General features: G+C 42.3%; 2 protein-coding genes and 1 pseudogene across 4 annotated transcripts; 1 reads left to right on the top strand and 2 right to left on the bottom strand.

Annotated features, from left to right (window-relative positions):
• Positions 1-539, top strand: part of LOC123156875 (disease resistance protein PIK6-NP-like) — a 37,897-nt pseudogene extending 37,358 nt beyond the window's left edge.
• A 949-nt stretch (positions 540-1,488) lies between these two features.
• LOC123162641 (myb-related protein P-like) lies at positions 1,489-6,808 on the bottom strand. Its single transcript, XM_044580418.1, has 3 exons — positions 6,676-6,808; positions 6,378-6,507; positions 1,489-2,170 (listed from the first exon to the last, which is right to left on the bottom strand). Exons 1-3 carry the CDS (start codon positions 6,806-6,808, stop codon positions 1,489-1,491), a joined length of 945 nt encoding a protein of 314 aa, XP_044436353.1.
• A 6,450-nt stretch (positions 6,809-13,258) lies between these two features.
• Positions 13,259-17,778, bottom strand: LOC123162624 (hydroxycinnamoyltransferase 1). Of its 3 annotated transcripts, none has more exons than XM_044580398.1 (3): positions 17,700-17,778; positions 17,169-17,595; positions 13,259-14,305 (listed from the first exon to the last, which is right to left on the bottom strand). In XM_044580398.1, the coding sequence occupies exons 2-3, from the start codon at positions 17,589-17,591 to the stop codon at positions 13,406-13,408; spliced, it is 1,323 nt and encodes a 440-aa protein (XP_044436333.1). In that variant the 5' UTR covers positions 17,592-17,595; positions 17,700-17,778; the 3' UTR covers positions 13,259-13,405. The 3 variants fall into 3 exon arrangements, with proteins under 3 accessions (XP_044436333.1, XP_044436323.1, XP_044436338.1); XM_044580388.1 differs by having other exon boundaries at positions 17,169-17,591; positions 17,700-17,775; XM_044580403.1 differs by lacking the exon at positions 17,700-17,778 and having other exon boundaries at positions 17,169-17,677.
• Between the last annotated feature and the right edge of the window lie 7,061 nt (positions 17,779-24,839).

Below are 24,839 nucleotides of genomic sequence, written 5' to 3'. Positions count from 1 at the left end.
TTTTTTATCTACTGTGTGTATTTTACATTTGCTCTCGTCTGCCTCAGCTCCTGCGTACATTCAGATAGCCAAGCCAAAGCACGAGTTCCCTCCCTCCAAAGTCCAAGTCCAAACCATCCCTGTCCCCGTCCTTGCAAGCAACCATGAAGCCACAGGTGCTGCTCCTCTCGTTGGCCGTCCTCGCAGCAGCGCTGCCCCTCTCACAGGGCCAAGGTGAGGCCGGGATTCTTCTCTCTAACCTCGGACCTCCTCTAGCAGTGTTTGGTGCTGCTGGTGGGTTCCTGGACATGAGGAACAACCATATGTTTCCGCGGCAAGCTCCAGTGGCGGTGCGGCCCGACAGCGACGACGCGTACGTCCGAGCCACCCAGGAGATGAGCGCCGTCGACGCCGACTGCAAGTATGTGATCTCCGTCTTCAACCGTGGCCTCGGCAGCCGCATCCTCACCGCCGCCGCGTCGGCGTTCCTTTTACGCGCTGTGCTCACCGACTACATCCACCTTATCGACTGGTGCAACTGGGTGCAGCGCCATGGGTGAGCTCTTCTGCGGTGTGAACGGCGGTATGAACCAAACATAACTTATACCCCAGTAAATTCAGGCGGTATGAGTCCTGGATTTGTAAGACTTTGTCCTGCTGTGGTTTCTTCCTATATGAAATGGAGCCGGGGGCGATCCCCCGTTTATCAAAAAAAAACTTAGTAAAGATACTCCACTAAGGTTTACTCGGACATTTAATTCTCTATTATTTAGGGGATTGGCTAGAGATGTTCTAAGCCTGAGGGGCTAGCATCGCTCTCAAGCATCAAGAAAGTTTGGCCCAAGCCAGGGTTTTTTTTCTCGGCCGAGATTTTTGGAAACCGGTCGAAAACCGGCCCTTCCGTTTCCCAGCGAAATATTCAAATATCGCCTGAAAAAATTGAATTATTTGAATTTATACGGCTAATATATGTCAAATAGATACCGTATGAAATTCTAAACACAATAGTGTTTGTATTTTGTAGTACGATGTTTTGAGTCACATGCCTGGCCCTATGGGTTGCAGGGTCAAACCCTAGTTTTGCCAACTTAATTTTTAAAAAAAATTCTACCAAAATTAGAAAAGCAAAGTATCCTAACGCAGGGAGGGTGATTCAAACACGCGAGCTCCTAAAACAAGATGGGCTGGCCAATAGAGCAGGCACATCGCTATGTTAAAACAAGGCACAGACAATTTATATTAAGTAACGGAAAAAAACCCTTGGTCCAAGCTAAAAACTCTGACATGCAATCCAATAAACCTGAACACCTAACTACATGCAAAAACTCAAAACTAAATATGCAGATACATCATGACAAGAGTAGTGCTAACAACCATTGTCTTCTTCTCTGGCTGCTGAAGATGTGACTATGCCGCACGGAGGCTTGGAGGACTAGCACACATGTCACCTTTATCTTCTTCCTCTATGGTTTATGGCTACTCGTCTCTACTATTCTGCGATTGATTCTCTTAGCACGTGTCGGAGAGGAGCCAATGGACAAATGACTCGAGCTCGTCCGACACGGAGCCCATTGTTGCCTGCGGCTCAGCAGGCTGGAGCTGATCACTCTGGGCTGGCTGGTCCCATAGGTGGGTCGCAAAACCCTCCCAGTCCATGTCCAGGAGATCCTCCACCAGAGGAAGGTGGCCTCCATGTTGAAGGCCATTAAGCCCACTAGCCGGCATGTCGTCCATGCTTGATAGCAGGCCCTCAATCTCACTTTCCTCCTCCAAAATCCCAATCTGATTCATTGAGTCCTTCGCATAGTTGGGCTTCAGGACACCACCATTCAGATCTACATGGTCGCTGCAGGGCATATCGTTAGGGATGCTGTTGATGGGCTGGTTCTTGTCCGAGTAGCCCTGAGGTAGGCTTGATGTTGATGATGATATGGCAGGGACCGGGCTAGAGCTTTCCGTTGACTTGGTGGGTTCAGGCACCGGCTGCTTCTTCATGCTGCTCCTGGGTGCCCGACCGCCTCGCCGCTTCGAAGTGGCGGAAATCTTGTTGATGTCGATGGTTATGGTGGTTTCCTTGCCGGCGGTGTGCGTGTGCCGGAAGCTGTGGCTCCGCCGGCTGAGATGCGCGTTCCAGTAATTCTTGATCTCGTTGTCAGTCCGGCCTGGTAGGTGACTGGCGATCAGCGACCATCTGTCAGCCAGTTCAAGAAGGTGCATGCTCGTTAGTGAGAGATATTTAAATCTACATGGGAAGGCAATGTTCTACGAGCTAAGATAGTACTAACTCGAAACACCGGACCGGGCAGACTAATTAGAGAGCATAGCTTAGGATATGGATATATCCTCGACTATATTGAGTGTTTATTGTGTGGAATGAAAGGACCCGATCAGGTGCTGACAGAGAGACCGACCATTGCACGTCCGATCCGACCCTAACACGTACTGGACAATGTGCAGTCGCAATAGTATAACTAGCATATTGTTCTTCATTGTTCCTCAAACTCTCAAGCGTAACAGTAGGTCTGTAGGTGTTCCTCTTCACATGCAATTTGGCGAAGATATCCTAGCTAGAGCCCGTCCAACTCTCGCCGTGCTTGTACCCCATAACTGCCGCTACCATTGATCATGTACGTGCCATTCTACTTAAGTGTCTGAACTAATCGGAGACAGGAACCCGGCGCCATTCTACCATGCAATAATTCAGCGAAGATATCCTAGGTCTCCAGGATCAGATGGTTTGTCTCTGGCACTGATAGTGCCATTTTGCATGTGCATGCCCGAACTAATTTTTAAGCTCTTTACTTTGTTATCCCTCATGTTTCTTGGCTGGTACGGTTAATATGACCACTTCTCCAGAAACAGTTAATATGACCAACACAAATGTTGGGACCATCATCATATGGACATGGGCACATGATTATGAACCATTGGAGAGGACCAGTACGATTTTTTTTCTTTACAAGGACCAGTACGCATTTTTTTTTTTTAACCGGACCAGTATGCATTCTAACATCAGCGGGGTTAGCATCAATCTCCTCAGCTGCTGCTGGAGGTGACAGCAATCTCATCTTGTAAGAGAATGGTTAACAGTGTAGCCAGCTGCTGGCTATATGATCTTGCCGCATCATCTATACCCAAGCTTATAGCCGGCAAATACAATAGTTGCATGTAAATGTGTACTACTTTTTTGATACATGGCGCACCTCCCTCTCTCACAACGTGCCTAGGAGCACGTGCTGCAGCCGGCTGTTAATCAGTAGCCCGCTTCCCTTCTCTCTCCTTCAACTCATCGAAAATATAATATTCAAAGGCTTACATCATGCCTACGTCATCTTGTCATACTTGCTCTTAGTGCACTTCGCAAGGTCCACAGCGCCACCATGTACATTGAGAAATAAATACTGAGGTTGAAAACTGAGGTCAGGGCGTGAGCCGCCGCCCCTCTCTAGTGTACACTGAGCTGTCTAGTGTACAGGACCAATACTAGACTACTAGCAGCCGCCCCTCTCTAGTGAACACTGAGCTTTCTGAGTGAGTGATAGCGTCTTCAACACGGCACCTCAGATGGTGTACTGTCCCACAGATATTAAAAATTATTGGTTTAGTGGACCCGCTCTTGTTTAAAACTATAGCCATTCAATCTAAGACACGTCACAATCATGAATACTCCAATTTATATTTTTCATTCTTGTTCTAACTTATAATTATTGTTGTTTTAGAATCATATATAGCTAACAATTTATAATGTGTGGACAGCCTAGAAAAGAAAAATACATGTATAACTATGCGAACCTAATGAAACGGGTGGACCTAAAAAATAATCCCACGTACACATGCACAGACCAACAACGCGGCTCCTAAAAGAAAATCTCACGTACACCCAGTATGATACATCAATTAGTTTACGGAAGGAAAGGAGTCGTCATACCCTTCCTTCTGTGTGTGTTGCCTTTTATATGTCGCGAACAACAAACTGTTACATTAAATCCTATCTTGCGTACATGAGGAGGGGAGTTATATCATTTGTGGGGTCAAGATAACTAATTAATGGACAAAACATAAAAGAAAATAAGATATTCCCTCCGACTCAATTAGTTGTCACACAAACGGATGTATCTAACATTGAAATAAGTCCAGATACATCTGTTCCAGCCACAATTAATATGGATCGGAGGGAATACTGATTTTGAACAATGATCAACTTCACAGGTGCAAATGTTAGATGCGATTGGATCCATACACTCCTCTTTTTCAGAAATAAAATAAGTGAGTCGCATTTACGAAAGACAGTGAGAGAGTTTACCATTTTAACAAAGTGTCTGTCTATTACCCCGGTAAGAGAGATTTAATAAAAGCTCGGTTGACGTGAAAGCGCAACCTTGGTTGATGTGTGTGTTGTTGGAATTTTGCCGCATAGTTAAGAGAAAAATATAGTAATAAAATGAATACATGGCAAAGATAAAACACACAAAACCCAAGGAAAAATGGCTAAGTCTGGTCGCGTAAGACTTGAGAAATAAGTTGGTTAGGAAATAGCATGTCTATTTTCGTATATTAATGTCGGTCATAAAATTGTATAGTTGAGAGAAATAGCCTTTAACCAATAGCGCAAGAACATTACGCCACCACTAAATGTGAAAGGGAGTGAAAGATGGGATCGCTAATTTATATTTATTGTTACTTTCAGTCAAATACTAGATATGAAGCATATACAGTATTTCTTGGTGTGAAATGAATATAGCATCGGACAACATTAAAATCATATATTAATATACAAGATCGGTAATGGATTAACACATATACATTGACTAAGACCAGTCCCTAAAATTTGAATGTAACTATCTATAACTTAATTGCTTTCTTGCAAAATCAGCAAAATAATACAAGAATGCAACATTAATGCATATATATGTGTTTGTTCTTGGCATGCTTAATTTTGCCTTGGTCCTGTTGGAAGATCATGATGGGGTGGATTATTTTCGAAAGATAATACATTATCGACTTCAAATTTTCAGTTATAACAAGAATGAAGTCTCTTTGTTTGTAAGTAGAAGTTGTTTTATATACTCATACATTCTCCAATGTCCATCTTTGACACACAGTTTCAGACATTTTTCTGTAGAAAAGTAATCACAATTTATGTAATGCAAATATTTACATGGAAAATTATACATGATAACAATGGCATGGAACTAAACTTTGGAGGGGAGTCAGCTGGCATTTCATATTGAGAATACATGATATTAAATCAATATTGTGAGATTAGATGGAATCGTGGTACAACCAAAAGTTTTTTTAGATGGTATTATATCATCACGTGAGATTGAAGTTTAGATCACCGTGTGGACTATGGGTTTGTATGTTCTAACATTACATAGATTGAAGTTTGAACATCAACTAGATCGATTCATCATTTACTAAATCAATATAACATGTGAAAGCGGTACACTATTTTGAAATTATTCGAGCACAATGAGTCAAGGTTTGTATTGCGAGATGGCCATTTTTGCTTGTCATGGCCTTATATGTACATACCATGAAAGTTGCCGGAAATTGCAAATACAGCTTGGGCTCCATGGAGCATGATTTCAGAAAAAAAAATCAAAATCAACTTTTCAAGCTCCCAAATTCTGACAATGTTACACACGTATATAGTTATGTACTCCATCCCTTCCGGTTTATAGGGTTTATCTCAAAAGAAATTGTTTTCCCATTTTATAAGTCTCAATTTTATTGCTCCGATTCACATGTTCAGGTTTTATGGGGCATTAAATCGTTGCATGCAAGGATTAAGAAAAAACTCATCAATGCATGTAAAAGGTTTTGGCCTTTTTTTTGGTCATGCATGCACGCATGCATTGCAATTAATACATTGGTAAATGCAATTTGTCAAGAAAAATGACTCCATTAATTATGTACTTTTGCAAACTACAAAAACTGTTTCACTACTCACCATGTATGAAACCCGGGAGGGAGGGAGCATACTACATGTTTGTAAATTTTCATTAAAAAATACATTATGACGTGAGCTACACACAAAAAAAAAACCACGACTGTCTACCACATGTACCATTCACTATAAAAAGTTCATGGTTTCTTTGTAGACCACATAAAACTAATTTCATCATGAAAATTTACAGATATAAAGTATACATCACTATATATATGTGTACATCTTTTCACAATTTCTTGAAACTTCAAAATTTGTTTTTTTTAAATTTCAAGCCCCGTGGGGCTTGGGATCCAAAAATCCACTCTCGGAAGTTGTCTGACAATAGAACCGCACACATAAAGTTTCGACAGAAACTAATTGGTTAACATATCTTCTTGCGAGTGCAACAACGCTTGCGTTACATGTATATTACTGTTTTAAAAGTGGAGTAATCTAAGAGCCGTACCTGTTGCCAAGGGTGGCATGGAGCTTGACGATGAGATCGTCTTCCTCGTTTGAGAAGTTGCCCCTCCTCACCCCGTCCCTCAGGTAGTTGACCCACCGCAGCCTGCAGCTCTTGCCACACCTCAGTAGCCCTGCAGTATGCATACCAACGGAAGCAGGAACATGTTAACATATATGTAGTACTCCCTCATGTTAGTCATGAATGTGTAGCTGGTTAAGTAGTCTATCTGATCATTAAGATTCAACTAATTAAGTAGCTACTGCATGCTAACAAGCAAAACAGCCTATGCCATATTTACCCGCATTCTGGGGCAGAGACCTCCATGAGCCCTCGCCGTGCCGAGCAATGTATTTTGCGAGAGTGTCGTCCTCCTTTGCCGTCCACCTTCCTCGCTTCAGCCCCACCTTCTCGCAGCAAGGCGCCCTCCCCATCCTGTAGATCGATAGATCTGGTCAATCGAAAGGGGTAGCCTCCTGGTTCGATACAAGTTGCTACTCCACGTACGTATAAAAGGAGTTGGTCTGTGAGATCAATGGGACGGGAATTATTATAGCCCAGGTTAATTATTTGTTGGTAAGCCAAGTAATATATGTTGGCTCCATTGGGCTCCAAGACTAGCTATGAGAGCTCACGAGTGATGACACTTTGGAGCAAGACAGGGCGTCATCACATAGCACAGCTAGGGAGATGCCGTCCGGGGTGGGCCTGTTCCTGTACTTAGTGGCCGTGTGGCTGGCTGGATGTGGAGGCACCGTGGCGCAAAGGCTCACCACGGTAATCTGCGTGGCCTCGCGAGCGACCACGTTGTCCACACAAAATCGTCGGCCGCCCGGGCAACATCTTATTCCACACACCGGTCGCTTTCGTATGAGGTGCATACATTTTCAAATAAACGAGTAGCAAACGTCTTATATGCTGCCCGGGCAACATCTTATTCGTATATTTATTTTGTGATGATTCAGATTGTTAGTATGTTTTTTTAGATAAAGGACATTTCATCAAATTGATTTATCAAGGTGATACAACCTCATCGAAAGATTGGCCAACTTCTGCATCACATGATGCACACCAAGTCGAAACGACACAAAAATAAACATTGTTTTACAGTAAAAATAAATCAATCAAGCCTAGGATGGGGTAGATCCTGTCCGGACATTACACCGTCATCCATGGTGGGAGAAAAGCTTTCTGACCGTACGCTCCAGTCAGGTAGAAACCATCATAAAAAGTCTCTGTCCTCCGGCCTCGGCAGGGTAGACCAAGTACAGAGCCATCGCGTATATGCATGAAAAGCCTATCCAGGAGAAGAAACACATTTATTATTAAAAACCACATCATTCCTGGTAAGTCACAATGCCCAGAATTAAGCAGCTACCCCACAAGAATATGTGCAGAAAAATATTTATCAATACTGCACAACCAATTGCCGAACATGTTATATGTACTACGTGGAAGATATAAATTTGAAACTACTTGAATTATGGCGGTATGGCCCATACTGCACGAGCTAACTTACAGTCAAAAGATAAGAGCGTGTTTGGTTGCCCGGGTCACATTTGGCTGCATTGCATCTAGCATGCTGGCTGAGTGTGGCCTGGCTGGGCTAATGCAATGGTATATTGAGATGTGTGTTTGGTTGCTTGTGTGGGCTGAGACTGGCCAAGGTGAATATGTGTTTGGTAGGTTGCATGAGGTGTCACGTGCTGAGTGAAAATGTTGTCTGATAAACTGGTCATATTGTTTGAAGCAAACAAGAGAAGCATGTCTCTTTCAGATAAAATCAACAGGCAATCTTTGTTTACGAATACAACAACATACACACATATATATGGAATCAATTCTTAAATCATTCCACACATAATTGGAATACTAGATTATCAATATATACTACTCCATACACAACAAATAAATTCCAAGCAAACTGAATGGATTATTGCTCACAAGGATGTTGACAGGGACCAGACGAACAGAAGAAACCAACAATGGGCATGGCCGATCTGGATTCTGCTGCCATTCCTTGATCTTGCTCCAACCGATGCCACGAGATCCAGGTCGCGCGGCGCTCGTCATGACCTCGTCTACTCGCGGACCAGCGTCCCCCACCGTCGCGATATCCAGTCGCGGCGAGCCTCCAGTAGTCGCTCGACGTGGGATCCTGCAAAAAGGAACGGCGGCGGCCAGGACGAGGAGGCGGCGGCAGCAAAGACGAGGAGCCGGCGGCGGCGGCGAGGACGAGGATCCGGCGTCTGCGGCGGCGGCGGCGAGGACGAGGATCCGGCATCTGCGGCGGCGGCGACGAGGACGAGGAGCCGTCGGCGGTGGCGAATCTGAGGCCAGGCAGAGCCGCGGAGGGGATGGGAGGAGGAGCGATGGGCGGACGGGGTTAATGCGAGGGGGATCGCGACCCCCTACGTGAAACTGCACGCGTGGGTGCAGGCTCGCGGAAACGGCCGGAACTTGCGTTTCAGCTCAGCCTGGCTGGGAGGCCCTTTTTGCATCCGTCAGGCCAGGCCCAGCTGGACATGCAGCACACCAAACAACGAGATAACTGCATCGTGGGTGCGAGCCAGGTGCAGTACAAGAAAGCAAACACGCCCTAAGTGTTTAATAGGCTCGTTATGTTGGCAAAAAACACATGTTTTACTACCTTGTCAGTTACATCATGCTAGGTTATTTCTAGTTAAAATGACCCCTCTGCTTAAAAATGATGGTAATATCATCACTCTTAGAGGTATTCTTAGCTTCCACTATTTTTGTTATCAGCGGGAACATCAATATGAACCATTGCATCGTACAAGTACTTGACTGAGAAACTGGCTTTCTGATGCAGCCTCCATCGAAACTTGTTCAGTTCGCTTGATAATTGAATGTCCTCCAAACGAGAGAGTAATTTATTCCATGCTGCTAGGCGAGGGCCAAAGAGATCCCTACGAAAAAAGATATCAGGATTTTCTAGTCCCAAAACTTGTTTGATCATGATAAATTTATGTCTGACAATCCTGTACAAGCTAGTGTACCGAACCATAATTAGGGTCGCGCCTAGCCAGGTATCTTTACTCCTAATGGAGCAGTTGGTAGTCTCCGCCGATCAATTTTCGTCCCACCACTTTCATCCGGTTTTTTCCTAGGTTTTTTTTATTCCGTCCACCACTTCCCATCGCATCGATCGAGCGAAGCCCATCGATCCCCCACCGTACGAGTGGACAAAAAACCAAAAAAAACACATCCCTCCCCAATCCCTAGCTCCTCTCCCCTTCTCCACCCACAACCGCCGCCGCCGCACGCCCGCAGCCCTCCTCCGCTGCGCTCTGACCATCCAAATGGTGCTCCTCCTCACGCCCACGCCGTCCTCCTCCTCAGGCCATCACCATCGTCTCCCCTCCTCCCTGACCGGCCTGCGTGATCCCAACGCGGGGGGACGACATCAACCATGGAGCGGAGCCCTGTGGGACGAGGTGGAGATTGGAGAATGCCGCGGCGATGAGGGGCACCACGTACGTGGTACCACCACGCACCATGGTGGGGATGAGAGGTGTTGTAGCCCTTCCATCGAGCTCGACTCCGGCGGTCCAGGCCTGCGACGACGATAACATGATCCCTACCATTGATGAGCACGACGTGCTCCGGCCCAACCGCCTCGACCTCAACAAGCCCCGTCGAGATTCGTCAGCCCACCCTTCTCTTCTTTCACCACCAGGGGTTGAGGAGGAGCACCATCAACTCACATGATTTTATCTTCAATTTTCTATTCAGCTCAAAGAGGTTCTGCGGTACAGCCTAGGAAATAAAAGGTGAGTCAATTTGAAACACGACCACCACCAACGTGCTTTTTTCTTCTTTCTCTTTCTAATAGTGTTGATTGTATCTATAAGATATGTTAATAGATGCATCGAAGTCTGATTTGGCACTTATTTCTTAAGCTGAATGGAGAGGTCAAATTGAGCTATAAGCTGTTTTCTACTGTATTTCTTTAGTTCCAATTCATTGGATTTGATATTAAAGTTCTATAGCCAAATGATAGTTCAGATTGAGTACATCTGCTACTCCACTTATTTAAAATCTACCGTATTCTATTATTTAAACCATTAACTACTGACTAGATGATGCAGATGCTTTCCCCATGGGATAACTTGACAATTTTTTAGAGAAGTGATAAAAAACGTCAAGCTTGAAGAACAAAAGTTTGAGCATTGAAATGCTGACTTCAAATGCCATGTAGTTCATAGTCTATGTGCAATGGCTCTTTAATTTGACTGAAGCAAATGTGATCCCAGCGCGTCGACCTTGGAGACGACTGCGATTGTTTGACGGAGAATGGATTTTTAGCACCCGGGGGCCTAGGCACCCCCTTATCTCACCGTTGGTCCAGAATCCAGCTCATAGGGATACGTGCCATAAACTGTAGCTAGCAGACGATTAGCAAGGCTACTGATCGCTAAACGCAGGCGGTCTGTTGTAATTCAAATGAACCTGGGTCTAGTACGTCACTGTGCCTATAGATGTGATTCCCCCTAGTACCCGAGACCTGGACATGACATCCTTTGCCTGCAAGCCGCCCCATGCAGTGCCTTGTTTCCCGCATCGGCGTTTGCATGCGCGTGGAGGCTGCTGCGGCTGATTAATTTAGGATCTACTTTAAGCTAGAAGTGAGCCTGCTAATTGGCCGATTCCAGCTCTAATTTTCAAGCGTCTTTTTTCTAGCACTGTCTTGGTCCTATCAAAGTGGTCTTTGGGCCTAATAAACACGGACGAAGGGAATAGATATCATGAAAGCAAAATGCTTAATTAGATGACGATGAACCAACAATTATGTATCTCCATAGACCTTTCGTCGTATTAAATCCAACAATATTTGATTTTTTTGCCTTTGTCCTTGTGTATTTTTGCTCTTTTTCAAATTGGTTTGTTAAAAGCTTCAGAGTCGGGTGGCTTTCCAGCTAGGTTTTTCCTACGGAATTGGGGTTTCATCAAAGATGATATTGTTTGGGCAGTTCAACAGTTTTTCATATCTGGAAAGAGCCTGATGTGGTAAAAATATGATTATATTTCTTATTCCTCAAGAGAGGAATCCCTAGTCAATTAAAGATTTTCGGCCAATTAGTCTATGCAATGTTATCTACAAGCTTATGTCCATGTGTCTTGCAACAGTTTGATACCTCTCCTAGATGGTATGATCTCCCCTACCCAAAGTGCATTTATTCCAGGCAGATTAATGTCTCATAATGCTCTCATAGGTTTTGAATGTATCCACTTGTGAAGTACATTGAGAGATCATGGAGGGGGTGGGGGGGGGGGGGGAGGATTCTGTGCACACAAACTTGATCTTACTAAAGTGTATGATCGGGTGGATTGAAATTTTTTTAGGAGTATGCTTGGGGCATTAGGCTTTGTGCATGTGTGGATTGATTGGATTATGACCTGTGTTACACCAGTTAACTTTTCTGTATGGTTTAATGGGAAACTATAGACTAGTTTACCCTATAGCGAATAAGTTTACACTGTAGGGGATTTCGATTGTCTCGGGCATTTATAACACGCAAGGGGATCGGAACGTAGCACATCATTGGAATTGACGAAATATAAATTGGATTTGCGTAAAAACTTTTATCAAGCATTATTTATTTGCGTGCACCTTACCAACGGAAAAAATAACTTATTCTGAAGAAAAAAGTACATATGTTACAATATCTTGGCCGAAGAATATATATAGAGAGTCAATAGGAAGTCGACCGTGTAGCCTAAAATGAGAGCGAAACCTGTCCATCCCGTTCGACGAGCGCTGACACTCGACAAAGCCACATCCCCTCTTTGCCGAGTGCGGACACCGACTGTCGTGGTTTTGTCACGGCAGATGTCCTTAGTGTCAGGACTTAGTCGCGAGGCCAACGCATCTATGTGGTAGCTTGAGAGGGGTTGAGCGGAATCGAGAGACGCAACACAAGACAAGGATTTAGACAGCTTCGGGCCCCGGGAAACATCATCTGGTAACAACCCTACATGCTGTTTGAGGCTAGGTCTCATTATGATCACGAGGGAGTCGCCGTAAACCGGCTCTTTGTGTCTAGCCCTAGAGATTGTTTCTTCTTGCTTGTTTCTTGTCCCTCTTTGGGGAGCCCTGCCCCTCCTTATATATGATGAAGGGGCGGGTTACATGTGGAGTCATATTAGGATTAGGACTAGTCTATCTCTAATACAAACCGGATACAAGTCCAGGTCTTAACTCCTTGTAAGACAAATATTCCTAACGCCTTTCCTCTTAAACCGGCCCACCATAGTATGAACCGCCCGTTGGGACACCGGGTCTTGTCGCTCCTCTGACCCGCCTGCCGGATTACCAATGAATCATAAACCGCCAGGTCCAAACGGGTCGCCAGTGAATCGTTAAGTTTCAGCCGGGTCTCAAGTAAACCGCCAAGTCCGGCCGGGTTATACTTCCGGCCGGTTTACGCCGCGAGGTATATCCCCGTCACCGACCAAACACACAGTCACTCTGCCAAGTTCCAAACCTAGGCCTATTTTTTGGCTGGTATGGTACTAGAGAGCCGCATGTGGCGGCTTTTACTGAGTCTGGCAGGGTGGCGCCCGACAAATACCCCAAAGAGTTACCAGTTGTCGAGTGTCTAGCTCCCAACATACATACATTTTCTAAGTGTTATAACCGGCAAATCTTTGGTGAGATGATTTTATTAATTTGCTTTGCCATTAGCCATGCAATGAAACATAAAACATATTTTTTCTGTTACATGTAGTCGACTATAATTAATGGCTACCAGAGGAATATTTTCATTATTTGTAGCTAAAATTGGCAATGATTGGACAAACGGTGCATATTAGGCAACTTCTCAAAAGAAGGCCCAAATAGGGTGTAGACATATGTTTTCTAGCCAACAACATGGGTATTTTATTGTGCAAGAGGTCCTGCGTAACATATTTGGCATATGAAGAGGGAAGTTCAAAATAATAGCTTACAGATCCAAAATCAATTTTCTTAACTTAATTTTGGCATGGGGCAAGTAAAGCCAATTCTCTTAAAGTTCGAAGATCAAATTTCGGAACTTCTTCATGTGGTCAGCCTCCAACGAGATTGCGATGTACAAGCTCCCATCATTTTGTACGCTTGGGAGGACATAGGCGAGCCCCTCGAATGCGATGCCGCCGGGACCCATGAACACCGGCTGTCCCCATCCAAAATCCGCGTTGTGGATGGGCAAGTTCACCCAGCTGGTGATTCCAAGGTTAGGACAATGGTAGGTTTGCGCTCCTCGGACCAATGCCGACAAATCAGGTTGCAGCTCAAGGTAGTCCAATGCTGAGCGGCAGTAGTCATTATCCACCCTATCTAGCTCCATTTGGATTATCTTTGCTGCATCTGCTAGCCCACATACCACCTTGCCTGCCTCCAAAATTGGAGTGGCAGTGAACAACACATTGCCTAAGAAACCTTCTGGTAGTGGAGGATTCAGTCGTTTCCGCCCATCAATGGCACAATACAGCTTGGTGGGCTGTTCAGATGGCAAGCCACGCGCAAGGGAGACACAACGCCAGACATGTGCAGATAGCAATGTGTATGTGCTGAACCGTGGCATATCGTGGGCTTTGGGAAGCTGCGAGCGCAAGCGGCAAATGTCTGATCTGGTGAGCTGGAAGATGTCAACGGTGGTGGTTGGCAGTGTTTGCACTGAAGAGAGATCCTGGGGTATGGATGACAACATGGCTGGGGATGGATGGTACTCAACATGTGGGTAACATGGAGTTGGGGGGTCTCGAGCGCGGACAAGGGTGCGGTTGATGAAGGGCATAACTGCAATTTTAGCTCCACGGCAGATATCAGACCATGAATTAATGAAATGCAAGCCGGACATGCCATCAGCGAGATGGTGTTGTGTGGCAACACCGAGGGAGACACCTCCACACTTGAAGTAGGTCACCTGGTGTACAGAAAAATGCAAGGGTCAAAACACAAGCCGCATTAGTTTCAATATATATATATATATATATATATATATATATATATATATATATATATATATATATATATATATATATATATATGTAAATATAGTAACACAATATAGTAATGGTACATACAAAATATAGTAACACAATATGTAAATTATAGTAATTTTCATAAAAATGTAGTAAATTACAAACTTGGGTAATAAAAAAATTATTTTCCAAATTGCTACATTTGGTTCTCCGTTTTACTAGATTTTGTATATAGCGTTTACTAGGGGGTGTAGAATAAGCTATTCTACACTCACGCTTAGAATAGCGTTACCCTATATATAAGTACACAAAGTAATATATGAAATTCTCCACCATCCTTAGACCTTAGTTATGTCAGTGTTTAGCTGTTATTTTTTTTTTCTTCGTCCAGCTGCATAGTATTCTTTATGCTTGGCTTTTGTATTTCTTTATTGCTCTATAGCCTTTGTGAGAAATATATTTGATCAGTGAGGATCACGTAATAATTAATCATCATCTTCTATCCAAAACATTGAAGAATTTAGCGCCTTGATTTCACTAAGGTTAATTACAATCAGTGCACATAGTCGCTATAAGACAACATTCTGTTGTGGTAGCACACATGTTCACAGATAATGTAGGAGTGCTAGCTGTTGTATTACTATCCGCTGACACCAAAAAAACTGGCCAATTTTATATCGAAAGAGTCAAACAAATATTGACGAATCACACATTTAATGTTAGGGTGTCTTTCTCGAATATCCAATTTTATGCTCCCTTTTTTCAATGTACAATACATATTAGATACTTTCAATACCCAATACCTAAGAGACATGAATATATTTCATCGGTGTTGTAGATGTCAATATTTGTTTAATAACCTTTTCCAAAGTATACAAAGTTTGATTTGGGACATAAGTAAGTATGCACTATATTTTTACATGGAGGGTGTATCTACCAATGATGTAATCAATAAATTGTAGTATGTACCAACCAATTAATTGAAAACATGAAAACAGTAGTATGTACCAACTCGTACTATTAGCTTGTAGTCAAGTTAGGCTAAAAAATCTTATGATAAACCTGACAAAACTATTATCCCATCCGTCCCATAGTATAAGATCGTTTTGCAAGCTAGAAGTGTATATTATGGGACGGAAGGAGTATATAATAAAGGCAACCTCCAACGTGGTTGTTTGGCCTACACCAATAATTGACCGAGGACCACCTGGAGCTCACTGTAACTGTAACTTCTTCGTATCTTACAGGCAGCTATTGTACTACCATCCGCCAACAGCATAAAATTCTATACTACTATATATTGTATGAGTTTTGAATCTTTGAATTCAGGCACTGAAATGCATTTCTGACCGTCCATTGGGCTCCATCCGACGGCTTACAGGGCAGGGATTCGCTGCTACAGTAGCGTTCAGTGTTATCTGGGTCACTACAGAAACATCTATGGGTTAGCGCCGGGTAAGGGACCCCACTGCGTGTCAGTTCGTTGGAGCAAAGGAAGTCACCTCGCATCTTCTGGAGCGGTACAAATTGTTTTTCGGAAGCAGACGCCAGCAGAGCTATGGCAAACAAGTGTGATCCGTACCACCAAGTCTGACACGATGTGAAAAAGTAGAACAATATAAAAATAGAGAGTAGACAAATCAAATGAATGCATCGCGCAAACAATGGGCTCACTGCCTCGCATGCATTTCTGGCTGGAAAGTACAATAAAACAAAGCAATAGGTAGGGTAGGCACTACCTGAGGTATATATGAAACAACTTTTGAAAAAAAAATATTTTAAACATATTTTGAAATGTCAAAAATTACAAAGCAAAATTTCACCCATGCATCTTCGCAAAATATGTGCCGGGAATAAAGTTTTACGAAAAAATATCTTTTTATATTCTCTCCGCATAAAAGATAGATTTTAGTGCTTCTAATAGTGTTTCATGGTATTTCTTTTGTCTTTTTTGCACATGCAAAAAAGTTTTGTTTTCCCGTGAAACTTTCTATGTGTACTTTTTTTTTTCCAAATGTGTTTTCCACAATAAGTATCCCAATTTTTTTGCAAAGTACATATTCATGTGATGGTGACCACGTAAGAACACGAGAAGCTTTCTTATGCTAATTCCGAGTACATCCACAATGGGCATTCATCTTGAATCATTTCTCCATCATTTTCATGACTTATTTTGGTCAAAATCACTATGTAACGTAAAGACGCGTATTGCGCGTGCATGCATACTAGTAATTAAACTGTATATCGAAAGAGTCAAACAGACATTGGTGAATCACATGTTAGGGTTAGGATTTATTGTCGAATTTCCATTTGTATACTCCCCTGATTTCAATATATACTCCTTTTTTTGTGGGGACAATATATACTCCATTGACTCCCACTGTCTCAATATATAGTGCATATTAAAAAAAATGTTTTACAAGAAAGATTATAAATACTTACAATACTATATATTTTTAGACAAGAAAATAATAAAAGATGGAAAAATATTTCATCGGTATTGTAGATATCGATTTTTTTTCTAGAAACTTTGTCAGAGTTTATGAAGTCGGACTTGGGACAAAAATATTATGCACTATATTCTTAGAGGGGGTATCTGCTAATGAGGTCATCGACTACAGTAATCAAACACAACCAAGGCAAACTCATGTCGTTAGCTAATAAAACCCGCAAAAAAAAATTAATAAAGGCGACTTGCAACAGCATAAGGTAGTTGTGTTGTGTGGCCTCTAAGCTCCCAATAATGGACTGAGGACCAACTAGAGTTCACTGTAACTGTAAATTGCTACTAAAAGAAGAGCGCACCTGGAGCACGACGAGTGGGAAGGATGAAATTTCCTGGGTGTAGTCAATGGCCGGGATGAGGCGATTGAGCTCCATGGTGGGCGCGAAGTCGCCATAGTCAGCGACAGTGGTGTCCGGTGCGTCGGCCTCGACGAAGAGCACGCCCTCACCATTGCAGTCGATCTCGACCCTCCCGTCCTTGTCGCGGGCGAGGCGGCCAGCCATCGGGTAGAAGGTCACGAGTGCCTCCGCCAGCGCTTGCCGCATCCGCTCGCCGTCGAAGAAGCCTTCTGTGGCCGCTGCCCCCTCGGGGCGGCGGTAGAAGTAGACGCTGGGCGTGTGGAAGCGCGGTACCAGTAGGTCGAGGTGGGAGTTCCATAGCCGAGTCGGCATCGTCTCCCTCGCCGGCCTCACCATCGTTGACTGTCGCACCATGATCGCCATCTATCTGACCCAAACAGCAAAGTTTGTCAATGATCCCCTAAAATTGAATGGGAACAAGTGTGCTCACGGGCACTGTAAAGTTGCAACAGAAGACAAGGAAAAGAGCACCATATGCAGGAACCAGATGAAAAGGTAGGGCAAAGGCTGATCTTGGAAGAGGGAGCAAAACTGTGGTGACGGTTGGGCCACAACAGCTGGTACGTACGCCTTGGTGCGCAATAGTCTTTATATATAGATAGAAGAAAGAGGCTCAATCGTCAATGGCGCTCTGTACCTTGTCCACATGCTCCGCGTGGGGCACTGCTTGCACCATAAATTATGGAGACACAGACGGACGCTTAGACCAGGCCCCTATAGCTAGCTCCATCGTACATCGTCCTGCGCTAAAATGTACTCTTATGTGACAACGTGTTGCTCTACCCGCCATACATGTCAGCGAGAAACTTCAAGGTTGTCAGTTACAGGTGTTCCCATTTCTCAGGATTAGAAGGTTCCACCTGCAAGTTTTATGAACACCGGCATCTTACAACGGAGAAAACGTACTAGTGCTGTCCGGAATAAGCTGACGCTCAAATGGATGTATTTAACACTGAAATACGTCTAGATACATCTGTTTCAGCGTGATGCCAAACGAATATTGATGCTCTATTTAAAAGAATTTGTGACACCTAAGAAGCAACCAAGAAAAAACATACTATATGCATCCTTAGATGTGATCGAAACAGTAGATGGGTATTGCAAAGGTGCTCCTTGGGACATGGTTCCCACCAGGGATGTAATTCACTGACACGGCCTTTACAATAGGGGCCGAATCTGCGAAAAAGTGAGAGTCGCTTGCTCAGGAAGAAGGGGTCATGATGACGCTTGCTCGGGGAGAAGTGCCAGTGTGTTACTTTGATGAGAATTTCTTTGCAGCGGTGTGCGTGGGGTATATTGTTTGTGTCATTTTATGGCTTGTGCCGATTCTTGCCAGTTTCCCGTTAAACCATGCAACTCTTTTCTTTTTACTTAACAGACGAGGCCAAAAAATTGCACCTGTTTTAGAAAATAAAATAAAATTAGTCACTCCAAAAAATAGCTTTTGACAGCACCCACCTTGAACGTGGTACATAGGATAGCTCAAAGCAATGCACTCGTTTGAGAAGAGCATTAAAGTGCCCTGGCCCACTCGTTTGAGAAGTATAATTTTGGTCCCTATATTTTACCATAAGATTAAGTTTACTCCGTCAAGATATTTTGGGCGATATTTAGTCTATCATATATTTAAATCGGCATGAATCGTCCAAAACCAGATCAAATCTGTATCGGGATGATGTGCCACTGGTTTTGGATTTCGACTTACCACGTGGCGATCAAAGTCACCTCTTTCTCTTTCTCTCTCTCTCTCCCTACTGGAGGCCGCACCCCCAAATCCTCCACCCATGCTTCATTGTCCCGACCGTCGTGCCACCGTAGCTCGACCATGGTAGGGAGAGATGCTTTGCCTCCTCGTGTTGCCGTTACTCCTCACTGCAATCCCTCCCGCCTAGCATCCAACATGGCCACCACGTCATCTCGGCTCCTTGCACAGCGTATCCACCGTCAGGTTGTTGGATCCGAGCCGGCATCCCACGGCCGTCAACCTCTCCTTCCTTCCTCACCATACAAATGGGGATCGCGGGCGACGGGTGGTACTAGGGTGGCAGGCACTGCTGGCATTGATAGCCCTGCTGGAGGGGATCTTCTTTTGCACCTCCAGCGACGACCTGGACGATCTTGTCAACGCCAACCCGATGGGATGCTCGAGGGGCACACATGTAGGGTGTTGCCCCATGTTTTGGATGGATCAGCCTCTATCCATGCCAACTATGACGGCCACCATGTTTGTCTCCCCATGCTTGCTCAAACATGAGCTAAGCTACAGCCTATACATCGATGTTCCATGCCACTCCAGCTCGCCTAGGGTCATTTAAGTGATGTTGATTCTGATGTGAGAGTAAGAACATGGCTCAAAGTGAAACAATTGGCCTCACGGCTGGCTACGATGCCACAAGTGCAGTTTCCATCGTCGTCCAGGATGGGTGCGATGTGAGAGACGGGGCGACGACTAGCGGTGAGGTGAGCTTGGGTGAGGTGAGCACGAGAAGTGTGTGGCGGCCAGAGGCAAGGAGTGGCACGAGTGGGGTGAACTCAGGGAGGTGGGGCCACTGCAGTGGTGAAGCGACGTGCGGCTCTAAGGCCCTTCCCAGTGCTCCACCGTGGATAGGTGCTAAGCATGCTACATAAGCGAAAAAATGACATGGCATAACATTTAAGGTGGGGAGAGAGTACTTTGGTGACCCCAGGAAGAACCATTGCCAAGCGCGAGAACCTAGGCAAACCACTTAAATAAAACAATTTGACCAATGCATGAAAGACTTTAGGTGCTAACTCATTAAATAAAGTGTGCTTAGCAACAACAAGTTAAGCACCTATGCATTGGGGAGTTGAGTTGCTAAGGTATTTAATGCACTTAGCACCTCATCTAAGCACCTTTGCATTGGAAGAGGTCTAAGGAGATAGAGCTCAAAAAAAATGCTAGTCTGATGTGTCAAGAGAGGAGAGAGAAAAACAATGGCACGTGGCCAGTTTTCCTCTCTTATCTGGTTTTGGACTGGGCTTGTCTGGTATGGAGACATGAATGACTAAGTGTCGCCCAAATAATATTTAGGGACCAGATAAATACATTTGGTAAACATGGTGGACCAAAAACATACTTTATACTTTACTTACTAGTTATCCCTAATGTATTTGTCACGGTATTTGTTCAAACACTATATTAACCGCATACCTCAAAATGTAAACCAACTACCATCCTCACTTGAATAATGTCCCAAAAGTTTGTGTCCGTAGATGATGAGCTTATAGAAAGTTGCCACTTGCATGCGACATGTAAATGATGAAAGCCATATACCATGATTTTGTAATACAATTTTTTTCTACTTGGCTGAAGATGCAATTTGAAGAACGTATGTGTACACACGAACAAATCCTGTTATACATGACCAGCATTAGAATTTCTAAGAATTTGGCTGAGCTTGATTGATAGCCCACTATGCTATGCATCTAGTATATTATTTTTGATAAAGGGCGATATATTAATATCAGGTTGATTTTAGTACACCCGTCATCTGCAACGACACGATCTCAAAACAGCGAGGCCGCTCATACGAAAATATTAGAAGAAAATATAAAGAAAAAAAATGAAGCGATTAACAGACTACGCTTATGTAGGCATCGGTTGAAACTCAAGGTAGGGCGGCTGCCCTACCTTACCCTAAGGGGAGCTCCGCCAATGTTAACAGTGATTGACGTAGTGGAACAATGACCATTAGCTCCAACCACTGCAATTACAAGAAGTTGCGTACACGCATGGTAAAAGCTTGCCATAACGACAAAGTCTTTAACGAGGGAGGAAAGTTACTGGTAGTGCCAAAATCTCAGATACGAGATGCTCGGACAGCCCCTGTCAAGTGGTGGTTGATGACAGATCTACATCAGACCACACGCCAAACGCCTCCTCTTGCTCTATTGTTCATCGTGCCAAGGAAGATGACACGAATGATTTAGAAAACACATGGAGGAGCCATCCTTTTCAGATATCCCCATAAATCTGATAGACACGGACTTACGGCACGTACTTGCACTACTATGGTAGCATGCTACGTCAATCGGTTGAGATGGAGGAGGATAAATCCTCCATGTACTACTACGCGATGACGTGTTACTCTTTCCGACCTAGAATATTACAAGGTATGTCAGTGAGAGTAGTGAGGAACTTCAAGGTTACGAGTGACAGTGATAGTTGTTTTGATTCTTCAGGACTAACAAAAGGGTCTGTGCGTTGCAACGGGTCATTGATATTCTAGCAGTTCGACACAGATTATGCACACCAAGCGGAAAATATCCACTTCTTCACTCTTAATTCCTTGTGAATTAACCGAGAAGAGAAAATATACCTGAATAATGAAGTTGCGAGCATAGCTTATTTCTCCTTGTCCTTGATTCATATGCATCGATCATTTGTTTGGGGAGCAAGCTTATAGCAGAGATAAACCCAAAGAAAAAATGAATAAGAATCAATGGACATAGCAGCATTCAACGTAACTGGTTTAGACATTTAGTAGTGTAGTAGAGAAGCCCTAGAGCATATAAAGTAAATGATACCGCTCCTTTTTTGCGGGGTAAGTAAATGATAGCTCCGATAATCAAGGCATGCATGTGGTCATAAGATACAATTTATGCATTAATCTCTTCATGCAACTATGCCACCTCAGCAATCATGCATGGATTTGTTTCGCTTTTTTTGTGTTTGTAGTATAGACTGTCATGTTACACATTTTTGTAGCATGACCTATAAATGTTTGTAGGTTTGACCCTTGAAGCAAATATTTGTAGGTCACGTTGAACATTTTTTGTTAAAATTGGTACCTAGTTTGACTTTCATCCGATGGATTTCTCTTTTTAAACAACATTTTGGGACATGCTTCAAATACTTTATTGTTTTCAAAATATTTCCGAGAGCATTCTTAAATTTATTTTTGTAATAGCTTTAGGTTTTTAACATCTATTTATGCATCTATTTTACTAAGATTCCGGTAGCAGCGTGCGGGGCATCAGCTAGTTGTTAATTGTGATGAAGACGGTTGCGGGTCGAGCTGGAGACCGGGAACAACACCAACCATGCATGCATGTCTAGCCTATGCATGCACATGTTCTACTCACTTCGTTCCTAAATATAAGTCTTTTTAGAGATTTCAATATGGACTATATACGGATGTATATAGACATATTTTAAAGTGTAGATTCACTCATTTTGCTGCGTATATAGTCCATATTGGAATGTCTAAAAACACTTATTTTAGAAACGAAGGAAGCATAAGATAAGCACTTGTGCGTACGTGGATCGGGACAGCCATGCTAATTAAGCTCGCCTGTGTCTACTGGGCTAGCTGATCGTACAACTAACCTGCACAACACGGTAGGATAGCTACTGTCTACTTCTAAGATCGCTTGAATGTGAGAAAAGATCACTGGAATAAAACGTAACAGGTCCACTGTTAAATTACATGAAAGAACATCGATGAAACCATTCTTAGGCTCGGTGTAGCAATATCCAACCCTGAGAACATTTCTTCCAAGGTTTTAGTTACTGGTCAAAATTTTGAGATTTCCCATGGTTACCGTGTATTTCCGTGCACCTCGGTAAATCCCATACCGAGCAAAAAATAACAATTTTTTTGAATTTTTCGAATTTAAACACTCGATTTATAGTAAAGTACATACGTAGTATCTAATTAATGCCATGAGAGTTGGTTCTGGCATGTCTGTAGCAACCTAATTCCTGTTTTGAGAGGTCTCTGGTTCAAATGTTCGTTAATTCACTAATTTGAATTCAAAATTCAACTATAAAGTTGTTCGAAATATTCTCAGTATTTCTCGGTAACCGTGGTAACCACGTTTACCAGTTCCCCTTGGTAAAAATGTGTCATTCGGTAACCAATACATTGGTTTCTAAGGTTTCTTGGTGTGCTCCTTGTTTGAAAACTACTCTCTCTTCACGGAGGGAGTCCTAAACAAATAACATATATCATGATTAGGTGGCGTTAAATAATTTAGTTGTGTTCCTTCCGGTTATAAACTATGTGCCAACAAACTGAGTGTTGCCCTTAAATAATGAACAGAATGAAATAAAACCAAAACGAAAAACAAAATAATGAAGTTTTGTAAGAACGGTTTGATTAGTGGCATTGGTATTACCCTTTAAGAAAAATAATATATTAAAATCTAAAACAAAATAATGACAAAAGGTACACACGATTTCCATAGAAACTTCAATTTTTCATAATACGCAACAATAAGCATTTAACAGTGGAACTAACAAAAAAGTCCTAAGAAAGAATGAATTAGTGGCATTGGCATACCCTTCAAGAAGAAAAATATATAGTATAAAATAAAATCAAAACCAAAATAATGAAGTTTCCTAAGAAGAAATGAATTATTCACATTGGCATTACCCTTCAAGAAGAAACATAATAATAATTATTATTATTATTATTATAATTATAATAATTATTATTATTATTATAATGATGATGACAAATTTTCCACACAATTTACACATAAATTGTGAATTTTTGTAATATGGAAGAACGAGAATATAATAGTGTAATTTTCAGCAAAAAGAAAATTTCTAAGAAGGAATGGATCAGTGGCATTGGTTTTACCCTTAAACAAGAAAAAACTTAAAAATTAAAAGTAAAGGTAAATCAAAATAATGAACTTTTCTCGGAATGAATGGATTAGTGGCATTGGTATTGCCCATTAAGAAGAAGGAAAATTAAATTAAAACTAAAAAATCAAATTAATGAAATTTTCTAGGGAAGATTTAATTAGGGGCAATGTTAGTGCCCTTTTAAGAAGAAATATAAATTAAAAACGTAACATAATAAAATTTTATAAGGAAGAATGAATTAGTGGCATTGATATTATCCTTTAAGAAAGTAATAAAGTTTTATTATGTTCAAATTTTGTCAATAATATATATACTAACATTGCCCCGCATGTCTATCCACCCAGGGGTAGTTACCCCACATGTCTCATATACTATCATAGAGTATTATATATACTACTTTATCATTATAAATATGTTCATATATTATATATAACATACTCCAAAGTGAATTAGATGAAAAAATTGCAAGTTGTCCTATGGTTTTTATTATATTTGCGAAATACATATATATTTGTACGTAAAAAAATGATACTCAAAATACGATGCATACTACCTAAAAGGTAGTATATATACTACCTAAACAATCTTATATACTATATATTACACGTACATTCTCCAATTTGAAAGATACTACATACAATATACAAAACTCAAGTGGTGGTAACTACCACCAGTGGTAGATAAAATTTGTCCCATATAAACACAATAATATGCAAGACTAAACATATAATACAAAAAAATTCGCAAATAAGGCATCAGTATTACCTCGTGCAAAGAAAGAAAATGAAATAAAAACTAAAAACTAAAAACTAAAAATACAAAAATTAACTAAGTAAAGTGAATAGTGACAATGGTATCACCCTTTAAAAGGATAAAATAAAAATAAAAAGAAAGATGTAATATCGTTTAATAGTGACAATATAATGGAGTTTTTAAAGAAAAATGAATTAGTGGCATTGGTATTATTGTTTAAGAAAAAGAAAAATAATAAAGGA

Source organism: Triticum aestivum, chromosome 1D (genome assembly GCF_018294505.1).
Source record: "Triticum aestivum cultivar Chinese Spring chromosome 1D, IWGSC CS RefSeq v2.1, whole genome shotgun sequence".
Taxonomy (NCBI): domain Eukaryota; kingdom Viridiplantae; phylum Streptophyta; class Magnoliopsida; order Poales; family Poaceae; genus Triticum; species Triticum aestivum.
This window is presented reverse-complemented; position numbering and strand designations above follow the sequence as displayed.